This window comes from Vitis riparia, chromosome 2 (genome assembly GCF_004353265.1).
Source record: "Vitis riparia cultivar Riparia Gloire de Montpellier isolate 1030 chromosome 2, EGFV_Vit.rip_1.0, whole genome shotgun sequence".
Classification (NCBI taxonomy): domain Eukaryota; kingdom Viridiplantae; phylum Streptophyta; class Magnoliopsida; order Vitales; family Vitaceae; genus Vitis; species Vitis riparia.
In genome coordinates this window covers 18,096,282-18,108,158 of record NC_048432.1, presented here as the reverse complement: position 1 = coordinate 18,108,158, position 11,877 = coordinate 18,096,282, and the positions used below count along the sequence as shown (strand labels likewise).

The following is an 11,877-nucleotide window of genomic DNA, read 5'->3' as shown; positions in this document are numbered from 1 at the left end:
CTTGATGCATAACTCGAAATTTAAGGGTGTGGTTGGATAATATTTTTACTTAAAATTTTAATGAAAGTGTTTTTAAGAAAATCAAATATTTTTCTAAAAAAAATCATTATAAATGATTATTTAATGCTTTTAAGTGGTTTTTCAAAATTTTAAAAATGTTTTATTAATTTTGTTAAACAATTTACTTTTTTTAAAAAAACATTTTTTTAAACTAAAAATATTTTTTAAAAACATGTTAAACATGCTTTAAACTTAGTTGTTTGCTTTGTGTTTTCTGACCATTAAATTTATTGTACTTTATATGATTAGATGATCGTTTTATTGTTATTATTAATTAAAATAATTTAATTTTTTTATATATATTTTAAAATTTTTATCATTCAAATATTATAAAGAATAGAAACGTTTTATAGTGTCACCATCATATGTGTCCTTAATATGTACTTGTAGGATAGAATATGCCCACATGAGTGCTTTACATTTGTAACATTTTTATAAAAGAATATTGTACTTTGCCCTTAATACGAGTTATATGCTGATTGTTGCGTGGAAACAACTAAGACTTCCTCAGTTTCTTACACAACACGTAATTGAAAAGGAACTTTTATTCGTGGAATCCCATCATCCTTAGTTTCTTACACAACACGTACTTAAAATGGAACTTTTGTGCGTGGAATCCCATCAAGTCCATCGAGCCATAAGTGTAACAGAAATATATATATAAATGTCCACATCTGTGGAGTATGCCCAAAATTAGGCTATATTTACAAGAATGATGTTTTGAATCAAATGCTATGTTGCAGCTGATGTACGAGACCATGAGAATTAAGGTGGAGAGTGTTGTTGAGAAAGGGACCATTCCCCATGATCATATCAGCAATGAGCAAGAAAAACAAGCTTTCAGCAGATGGATTGATGAGTTTGCTTCAACGCAACTCCTAAATTCCTAATCCTATGAAATCTAGCATTACCCTTTATTGGTTTTTATTATTTTATTTTTGGGGAAAAATGTGCAACCACTAATGTAAGGTAGGTTGATCAGGTTCTGTTGGAGGGTGGCAAGGACATGGACATCACTGGCCATACAATACGATGCCCGACCTCGTCTATGTATCCAGAGAGAAAAGGCCCGGTTCACCCCACCATTTCAAGGCTGGTGCCCTTAATGTCCTGGTAAGCAAAACCAACCATCCTCAAGAGTCAAGACTTGCTAAATTTCCACGTTTTTAACTTTATACATGTTGAACTTTTTAGAAGCGTTGCAATCCCTTATACCCATTTCAAAATGAAAAAAAAAAAGAAAATCAATCTTTTAGGGTGTTGATGATTTAGTATTGAAGTAATTGTGCGATTTTCAGTGTAAAAGTGTCTATTAGGATCCATGAGAGACTAAGAGATAAATATTGAAAAATTCTCTTTCACAAGGTAGATTTTTTATTTATTTTTAGTTTATTACACTTTACCCTCTAACCTATAACATGTTTTATACATTGCTCTATCGAGTTTAAAATTGAGCAATATACCCTCTATATTTTATAATTACATCCAATGTACATATTTGTAATGACGGTGTTATATTTTTGGATAGAAGATGTTTATGTTCCCCAAGTGACTTGTTTAAGTGAGGGCAAAAATGTAATTTTATAACCAAAACAAAACCCCTTTAGCCCTCCTCTTCTTCCTCGTTATTCATTCCTCTCCTCTTGTTGAATCTCCAAATTGTAGTTCAAGCCTTAAAATCTCAAGGAAGCTAATGTAGACATCAAAGAGTTGATATTGAAAAGAGTACATGGAGTTCAACAATATATATATTCATTTTTTTTTTGTCTTGTAATCTCTAAAGCGGTTAGAAAAATCTTGGCAAAGAGGGTTAAGATTAGGGTTTCATTTTGATGTTTCAGAAAAGTTAGAGAAAAATTGGGGAGTTTATTTTTTAAAACTCGGCGAAGAAGATAAATGAAAATTTTGATATAATGCTTCAATTTGTTGTTTTAGAATAGGGTTTCGTTTTGATGTTTCAGAAAAGTTGGGAAAAATGTGGGGGAAATTTGGGGAAACTTATCAACAGTTTGTTATGACATTTTAATTTTTTTTTCCTTTTAAATTTAGGGGAAATTTGATTTATTGATATTAGTTTATTTCTTTGTAGGTTTGCATAGTTTTCAAAGGTTTTTTCATGCATCAAATGATTTTTTATTTTATTTTATTGAATGATTGACGTTCATTTTAGTTATGTCTTTTTTTCTGTTGGACATATTTGTTTTTCATTCATCGTTTCCATAATCTCTTACAATTTTGATTTCTCTTAGTTTCATTCAGATTTGTGTTTGTTTTGATAGAAAATGTTTTTGACATTCCATAGATTTTTTCTTTTCCTTTTTCTTTTTGGTTAAGGGCTCACGTTTTTGGAATGTGAAAGGTTTTTCAGAAAACTATTTTCTATTAAACAATCAATGGAACCCTTTCTAGTTTCTTGCTTGCCCCGTCTACTGTTAGGTAAAATTGCTTGTTTGGTTATGTTTTTTTGTGAATCCGTTTATTTTTTAAGGCATTACAAATTTGTTTGGTTGCTGAGAAAATGTGGTTTTTGAAAACAAAAGAAGGAAGGAGGAGGGTTGGGTTAAGGTTATGGGGTTTTAAAATAAAATGATTCTTTTATCCTCACTTATTAAAAAATGATCGTTTTACTTTTGATCACTTAAAGAGCGCATGCCATTCTATAAAAAAAAAATGTAATGTCATGACTTAAAAAATGAACATTGCATGCAATTATAAAGTTTGGAGTGTACATTGTTTGATTTTGAACTCAATGGGGTAATATGTAAAATACGGTATAGGTTGAGGGTAAAGTGTAATAAATTTTATTTTATTTATTTATTTATTTATTTGTTGTGATTGATAACAAGCTCTCTTATTCCTAAAGGACAAATATCTGATAAAATAATTCAATGATATTATTCTGTTTTTGTCTTGCAGATTCGAGTATCGGCCACCATGACCAATGCCCCAGTAGTCCTGACTCTCGACAGCGACATGCACTCAAATGATCCACAAACACCACTTCGCGCACTGTGTTATCTCTTGGACCCTGATATGGATCCAAATCTCGGGTTCGTTCAGTTTCCTCAAACCTTCCATGGGATCAACAAGAATGATATTTAAGGTGGCGAGTGTAGACATGTGTAACGAATTCATACCATTGGAATGGATAGCCTAGCAGATCCTATACATGTAGGGACTGGATGTTTTTTCTGGGCGAGAAGTCTTCTCTGGTGGCCCATCCAGACCCCCGGACTGAGCTCAGACCATCCAGACCCCACAAAAAGCTTCTTAATTTTGAAATCAATCAGCTTTCAAGCATACCCAAAACCTTTTTATTATAATTTTTCCCAAGCCAAACAATCCATTGGAGGAATGGAATATCCTATTTAATTATTGAATTCTTTGGTAAATGACAAAATATGAACTACCACATGTTATCTTATTGAATTATTAAATAATTTTTTTTAAACAAAGCAATATTCACATTGGAGAATACATAAATGATTATTTTGTTTTCATAGATGTGGTAGATACCAGCCTAGCTAGATAAGATCTTCGCAGCTAGCTAGGCTCGTGCCTAGCTGTCTGTCACGGGCCTAACTGACATTTTGTACTCCCATTTAGATTTTCAATGTAGTCCAAGATGATCATCGATTTCTCCCACTTTTGGCATGTGTTGATGGGGTTTCTCCTCTGGTCAAGGACTCTCCGTTTTTATTTAATGACAACGACTCATCAGGACTTCGAGAAACAATACTTTTTTTTTATTGGATGCCATTTGAGCCTCTGTTTTAACGATTTGAAATATTTATAATAAAAATTTTCTTCTGTCCAGTTTAAATAACTTTTCCCTGTAAGACCAGTAAAAAATATAAGACGCTTCAGAAAGGATTGTTTTTAGCTAAGACAATAAGAATAGAACGTGATTAAGTGATGAGAAAGCTATCGGTTGAAACAATGGCCACGCTTTTCAGTTGGGGAGGATTGTTATGAACCAATACAATATGAATGGAATATATGTTAACACATGGGCAGAGTAACATGGGTGACAACTTACAAGTTGGAATCTTTTGTTGGTCACAAAAATATTTTATTTTAATGCTGGAAATTTGTGGAGTATAGTCTCTCCTCAAACAGTCTTATAAATGCACAAGATCTTGGACAATCTCATCCGTATGATACACAGCAAAGAAATGGGAAGTTCAACTGAGAGCCATGGCAGCACCATCCATGTCCCTCTTCACACTTGTGTGCTTAAGAGTCGAACCTCTGCAAACCGATTATTCGCCATAGTCTACTCCTTTGCTATCTTGTCTTTGCTGTATCGCCACTGCATTGCTCTACTCCACTCCTTCACCATAGTCTCCCTCCTCATTCTTCTGGCTGATGCAGTGCTGGCTTTCATGTGGGCAACCTCACAGGCCTTTCGCATGTGTCCTGTGGAACGTCGGGTTTTCATTGAAAACCTTGAACATTATGCCAAGGAGAGTGATTATCCGAGGTTGGATGTGTTTATATGCACTGCTGATCCGTATAAGGAGCCACCTATGTGTGTGGTGAATACTGCTCTGTCTGTGATGGCATACGATTATCCGACAGAGAAGTTGTCGGTGTATGTATCGGATGACGGAGGTTCGAAGCTGACCCTCTTTGCTTTCATGGAGGCTGCTAGGTTTGCCACCCACTGGCTGCCTTACTGCAAGAAAAACAAGATTGTAGAGAGGTGTCCCGATGCATATTTTAAATCCAATAACTCATGGTTTCCAGAGACTGATCGGATCAAGGTAACATATTTCTGTAGAAAATACGTTCACATTATTTATTTATGTGGGGAAACAAAGAGAAAAGGGTTCCTCTTTCATTCAAATGAGCTATTGTGTTGCAGATGATGTATGAGAATATGAGAGTTAGGGTGGAGAATGTTGTCCAGGAAGGGACCGTTAGCCGTGATTATATGACTGATGAAGGAGAAAGTGAAGCTTTCAGCAGATGGACAGATGAATTTACACCTCAGAATCATCCTCCAGTAGTTCAGGTTTGCTTCCCCACCCTAGCTAGGGTACTGATAGATTACCGAGGCTTGGCCCATAAAACTTACAAGGTTCCATACATTCATTCCTTATCATCATATATTCATTCCTTATCATCAACCTAGCTATGAATATTAATGGTCCCAGTACTTAAGATTTATTGCAAGTTCAACTTGAATCTCTAACTAAACCAAAAGTTGTCTTGCAACACCATTCACCTCGATTTCTTTGCAGAAACCAAGTACTTCGAGATTAGTTTTAGGGTCTGTCTTTGATGACTAAAATTAGAGGCCCACCAAGGTGGCATTGACATGTACTAAAGCCAAAACGAGAGAAAGTGGAGACCATTTGTAGTTTCCATTCTAATAAATTATTGTTGAAGTAAAGGTTACAACTTTACATTATTATGGAAAGAGTCCATTTCCTGTTAAATAAAATGAAAAAAAAAAAAAAAAAACTCTCCTAGATTTCCTCCATGATTATACTTTCATTTTCTCCATCCGATCCCCCTTTGTTGTGTTTCTTTCTTGTCTTAAATTCTTGACAGACACCATCTCACCACTTTCATAAATAAGACACATGCAGCTAAATTTAAAATATTATAATCACGAGGCTTATTTATGGGTTATAATGTTGCATATTTTGGGCCATTCAAGGAGTCATGTGACATCCCTAATTAGTGGGAAAATGTCCAGTGCCAAGAAAAACTCCAATTCACATTAATTCCTGATAATATTGGTGGATTGATTGAGAGCAGGTTTTGTTGGAGCACAGCAAAGACAAGGACGTCACTGGCCACACAATGCCCAACCTTGTGTATGTGTCCAGAGGGAAAAGCATGAATTTGCCCCACAATTTCAAGGCGGGCGCTCTTAATGTCCTGGTGAGCAGGCTAACATTTATAGTTTTTTGATAAGCCATTCTTTTGTAAGAGCAAAGAATCAGTACTTTGTTTATATTTTGAAGCTACGAGTATCGGCCACCATGACCAACGCACCGGTAATCCTAACCCTAGATACTGATATGTACTCCAATGATCCTCAAACACCGTTTCGTGTGCTGTGTTATCTCTTGGACCCTGGCATGGATCCCAAACTGGGGTACGTTCAGTTTCCTCAGATCTTCCATGGAATCAATGAGAATGATATTTATGGAGGTCAACTCAAATTAGAGTTCCAAATTGATGCCAGTGGAATGGATGGATTGGTTGGCCCTTCATATGTAGGTACTGGATGCTTTTTCAGGCGAGGAGTCTTCTTTGGTGGTCCATCAGAAACCCCAGAACTGAACCAGGATCATCTAGTGAACGAGTCAATCAATTCCAAAGAAGTTTTAGCAACGGCACACCATGTTGCAGACTGCAATTTTGAGAAGCAAACCAAATGGGGCACTGAAGTAAGCTTGTTGGTTACTTTATTACTAGGTAATATTAAAAAATGGAAGAGTTCTGCTGGATTGTTTACTGTGGATTAGTAGAATTCTTTTTTGAAAATTGTTGTGATGGTTTGTAAAACAAAAAACCTTTTGGGAACCGGAAATTTTTTTAGCTTGTTTTTTATATTTTTAAATATGTTATAAAAACAATGTTTATATATAATATTTTATTTTTAATTGTATTTCATATTTGTCTAATTATTTTTTAAAACCATTTTTATAAAACAATTGAAACAATGAAAAGATATTATCTATAAAAACCCTATTTTATGCTTTTAAGAATGGATTATTTTTTACTTGTCAAATGTGTTTTCCAATTTTATTATTATGAAAAATAGAAATCTATTTTCGAAAAATAATTACTAAATAGATTTAAATTACCAGTGCTACTCCTGGTCTAGTACTGTCTAATATGTGTTTCTGAAACCTTGCAGATGGGCTTAAGGTATGGATCATTGGTTGAGGACTTCTACACCGGCTATCTGCTACAATGTAAGGGTTGGAAGTCCATTTTCTGCAACCCCAAAAGGCCTGCATTTCTGGGAAATTCACCTATCAACCTTCACAGCATCCTGAATCAAATTATGCGATGGTCTGTTGGCCTCCTTGAAGTGGCCTTCTGCAGATATAGTCCCATCACCTTCGGAGTCAAGTCCATAAACCCTCTCACAGGGCTATGTTATGCTCACTACGCCTTCTGGCCAATATGGTCCATTCCAATTACCATCTATGCCTTTGTCCCCCAGCTAGCTCTGCTCAATTGCGCCTCAATCTTCCCAAAGGTATGCCCATCTAGGCATTCATTAGCATCGCAATTATGAATTCATGATTAATACCATTATATAATTGATACTTAATAAGCAAATTGTATGGTTTTGCAGGCATCGGACCCTTGGTTTTTATTGTACATATTCCTTTTCCTTGGTGCCTATGGGCAAGAGTGTCTCGAGTTTATGTTAGATGGAGAATCAATCCAAAGATGGTGGAACAATCAGAGGATGTGGACAATTAGGGGACTCTCAAGTTTCATTTTTGGATTGGCTGAATACTGGCTGAAGTTCATTGGCATTTCCACATTTGGATTTAATGTTACAAGCAAGGTAGTTGATGAGGAACAAAGCAAGCGATATAATCAAGGGATTTTCGATTTTGGAGTCCCATCACCCTTGTTCTTGCCCATAACAACAGCTGCAGTAATCAACTTGGTCTCATTCCTATGGGGCATAGTACACGTTTTGAAGCAAAGAGACCTTGAAGGTCTATTTATGCAGATGCTCTTGGCCGGTTTTGCAATAGTGAATTGCTGGCCGCTGTATGAAGCCATGGTCTTGAGGACTGATGAAGGAAAGATGCCTGTGAAGATCACATTGATCTCAATTACTCTTGCATGGGCTCTTTACTTGGTAGCCCCCGTCGTATTTTAAGATATGGCCATGACTATATATTTTCTCATTGTCAGATCTTTTCTGTGCTGCAGCCTGTGCAATATATCATTGATAGTCTTGTTTTAAGTTTCGGCGTTTGTAATCTAATTTGCACGTTTTTATTGGTTATAATATTTTTTTTTGCGCACCCTTAATATATTTTCTTAAGTTTCTTAAATTGCATGTTTTCTTAAGTACTCAAAAGGAGCATATGTTAAAGGAAGCATTTTAACAACTTTAATTTTATCATTATAAAAAAGGGGGGAGATTAATGGTTAAGACCAATGTTTGATTTATCTTGGTTTTTCAATGATAATAAACAAGGTTTGGATTTGTTTTATATTTAATTAATTGTGTTAGGCAAGTAAATTTCCCGAAGGAAATTAAAATGGAGAAGACTAGCTTGGAAGAGTTGATATTTTAAGTTAATTTTTCTATGATCTTTTTGTAAGGTTATTGTGCAGATGCACTAGACTCTCATATTGCGTTACATTTTAATTTAAGTACTTGAAATCATTTAAATGCTTAAGTCTGTTTGATTCTTTTTTAAGTTAGATGAAGACTTTTTCTAAATGAAATCTACACATTTGCTTGGTGCTCTTCATGTTAAAAAGTTTATCTAAGTGAATTTCCTTATAGATATTACGTTAAATATGTAAAAGTTATAGAAACTACAAAGCTTATTTATACATTTTTAATGATTTTTATAAAAAAATGAAATAGATTATTTCGAGGATAAAAACTCAGAAGTTTTTCATCATAAAAAAGGGTTTTAGTCAATCTTAAGTTTTTATATCAAAATAATTCAAGCCATAAAAGGTTATTTGTGCATACTTTTTTTATTTGTGTATTAATTTTTTATATTTTCTTATATGTTTGACCAAAGGTTGACTGAAGTAGTTCCAAGGGTTATTGTTCACTCAATTGGTTGCTCTTAAATCTGTTGAATCGATTGAGGTTGACAAAAGTTTGTATAAATATATTGGTTAAGTTAAGCTCATTTCAATAAGTTAAAATGGATCAAAATTCAAACTAATTAACAACTAGCAAATTCTTCTTCAACCAAATTATTGTTAATCAAGGTTTATTAACAACTAGGGAATGCAAGAATCATGTAGAAGATCATACAAACACCTAGCAAATTATTCGGGTTGGTAGAGTTTTCATTCAAGTGCTTAGGGTTTCCTACATTAGGGTTCAATAAGAATAGCAAGGTAGTCCACGGTAAACAAGGAAAGAGGTAGGAGCAAGGCACCTTTGAGTTTGGTGTCGCCTCGTGCGCCCATGTTTGTGCCACTAACAATGGCGGCCATGGTCAACCTGTTTTCATTCCTCCGAGGGATCATTAGGTAGAAGAAGTATGGAAGAGTGGTTCATAGAGATGTTCATTGCTGGTTTTGTGGTGGTGAATTGCTTGCCAATTTATGAGGCCATGGTCATGAGGAAGGATAAAGGGAGAATACCTACCAAAACTACCATTATTTCCGCAGTTTTGGTCTATGCTCTTTACACTGCGGCTTCTTTTACCCTGAAAATTTGATAGTAGAATCTTTGCTTGGTGTTTTTACTTCGCAGAAGTGAGTGAAGAACAAAAAAATAGCATATGCATGTAATCTCAAGGGAGAAAAAACAGATATTAAAAAAAATCATTATTTAATTAGATTTGAGTTATAAAATCTAAATTAAAATAATTTATCCTGATTGTGATATTCACAATGTTTTCTGTCATCTTATATATCCTCTTGTACTTATTAGATCATTCATTGTATTTTAGTGGTCACTTTTTAATTAAAACATAGAGCAGTGTAATTGATCAGTTTTCCTAACTTTTGCCACCTAGTTTTTGCTGCAACCAAAGGGAAAACAGTAAACGTGCAATATAAAAGTTCTAAAACAAAAGGAAAAAAACAAATGAAACCAAGCATCACTGTTAAATATGTTGTATGCATTAATGTTATATAAAAAGTATAGTACTTCTTGTTTTAGCATCTTCAGGGTTGGACAGTACTTCCAAGGCTCGGATTTATTTGTTTTTACCAATGATCCACTCGAGGGTTGAGTCACTTGAGTGCCATCATCGATGGACGACGAAAACTTAGGCCTTGTGGTAATTATTTTTTAGAACAATTTTTTATTTTTTAAAATAGAACAACAAGAAATCGTATTTGACATATGAATAATTAGAAAATAATGGATGAAAACTTGAGTCTTATTTAACAACTGTTTTTTAGAATAATTTTTTATTTTTTTAGAATAGAAAGATAGAAAAACATATTTGATATTCAAAAAAATTGTTTTATATTTTTGCTTTAAGAATATAAGACAAAATATTTTTAGAAAACATCTTGTATTTTTAAAAATAGGTTAAAACCATTTAAATTTTCAAATAAATTTTTATTTTACAAAATATTAAAAACATTTATTAAGAGCTTTTCTTAAAAATTATTTTTGAAAACTATTTTCAAAATCAGTTAACCGAATGAGCATAAAGAATTGGGCTCATGGTTTTAAAATGGTTGTCACATGACTAGTTTTTAATAGTTAATTAAATAGTATGGGGATTATGGGAATATGAAAGTGTAGGCCTCCCAAGCCTTCAAAATGGGAGCCATCAATTGATCTCCTTTTGAAAAAAGCCAAAACATTGGACCCACTTAGATTACTTCTCCTTAGAAATGAATCCATTCCATGCTTACTTGCCTCTTAAGCTTTTTCCTCTTTCATTAAGTAAAATTAAAAAAAAAAAAATCTTGCAAATAATTTCTTATTTTTTTACTTTATCAATAAATTATGAATAAAGTTAAAATTATAATATTTTTTTTAACAAAATATTGATATTGTAAACTTCTATTTAAACATGAAGGAATTTTTAAAATAAGTTAAAATAAAGGTTTTACATGAACTAATATTTTTTTAACTTTTATGTTCAACTATTTTTTAAGTGATTAGTTTTTTTTTTTTTTAAAAAACAAAACTAATTAAACACATATATAAATTCTTATTGCTATTAAAAAAACCATTTTTCCTTTCAAAAATTAATCTCCAAATTAACTTTTATAAAGTTTAAATTATACCTATTTTTACATATGATGGACAGATGTAAAGGTTTTTATCAATATATTTGTTTACTCCATTCTTGGACTATGTTGGTAATTTTGATTAATTAAATTTATTTTAAAATATTTTGTTTGAATATAAAAATAAAATAATTTTAAACTTTATTTTGAATTTAAAATAAACTTGAGTTTCTTTGTAAGAATATTTTTAGAATACCCAACAACTTTACAAAAGAAAGATGCTCAACAAAGGCACACCCAATTGAACCAAGTCTTCCTCCAAGTCTTCCTCCAAGTCTATCTTTTGTGGTCCCATTGAAAAAATTTAGGAGGAGCACAATTGGATATATCCTATCTTGTTTGTCCATGGAATTGGACATAGTTTTAACCTCTATTTTTAGAAGTGGAAGTAATTATTTTTATTATGCAATTTTTTATTTTTTATTTTTATTATGTAATTATTTTTAATTTTTTATTAAAAATAATATTAAGTTTTTTATTTTTAAAATTTGATCAAATAAAATTTACTTTTAACATTGTGTCACAGTGGGAAAAGTAGAGGGTTTCTACTTTTAAAATTTTAAAATTTAAAATTATTTTTAAATTTATGATATTGTCAAAAAATTTAATTAATATTTATCTTTTTGAAGAAATAATTTTAATTGAATTTTAAAAAGATAATTTTTATATTTAAATTGAAGTTACTTCTTCGTAAAAAAAATTAAACTTTTAATTGATGTTATATAAAGTATTATTATTATTTAAATGAAAGTAGTTTCAAAAAGTATTTCAATTAAAACAATCAATACATATAAGAGCAATTTGTTGGATCATATTATAAGTCATGACTCATACAATTGGGTAATATTAAGCGAGAGATAAAAGACAGCT

General features: G+C 32.5%; 2 protein-coding genes across 3 annotated transcripts; both read left to right on the top strand.

Annotated features, from left to right (window-relative positions):
- Positions 1-780: 780 nt before the first annotated feature.
- Positions 781-3,435, top strand: LOC117934210 (cellulose synthase-like protein G2). Its single transcript, XM_034855862.1, has 2 exons — positions 781-1,173; positions 2,977-3,435. Exons 1-2 carry the CDS (start codon positions 1,093-1,095, stop codon positions 3,160-3,162), a joined length of 267 nt encoding a protein of 88 aa, XP_034711753.1. The 5' UTR covers positions 781-1,092; the 3' UTR covers positions 3,163-3,435.
- A 769-nt stretch (positions 3,436-4,204) lies between these two features.
- On the top strand, positions 4,205-8,085 carry LOC117934142 (cellulose synthase-like protein G3). Of its 2 annotated transcripts, XM_034855790.1 has the most exons (7): positions 4,205-4,826; positions 4,928-5,077; positions 5,830-5,955; positions 6,039-6,172; positions 6,317-6,467; positions 6,941-7,288; positions 7,388-8,085. In XM_034855790.1, exons 1-7 carry the CDS (start codon positions 4,218-4,220, stop codon positions 7,928-7,930), a joined length of 2,061 nt encoding a protein of 686 aa, XP_034711681.1. In that variant the 5' UTR covers positions 4,205-4,217; the 3' UTR covers positions 7,931-8,085. The 2 variants fall into 2 exon arrangements, with proteins under 2 accessions (XP_034711681.1, XP_034711674.1); XM_034855783.1 differs by having other exon boundaries at positions 6,039-6,467.
- Positions 8,086-11,877: the final 3,792 nt, after the last annotated feature.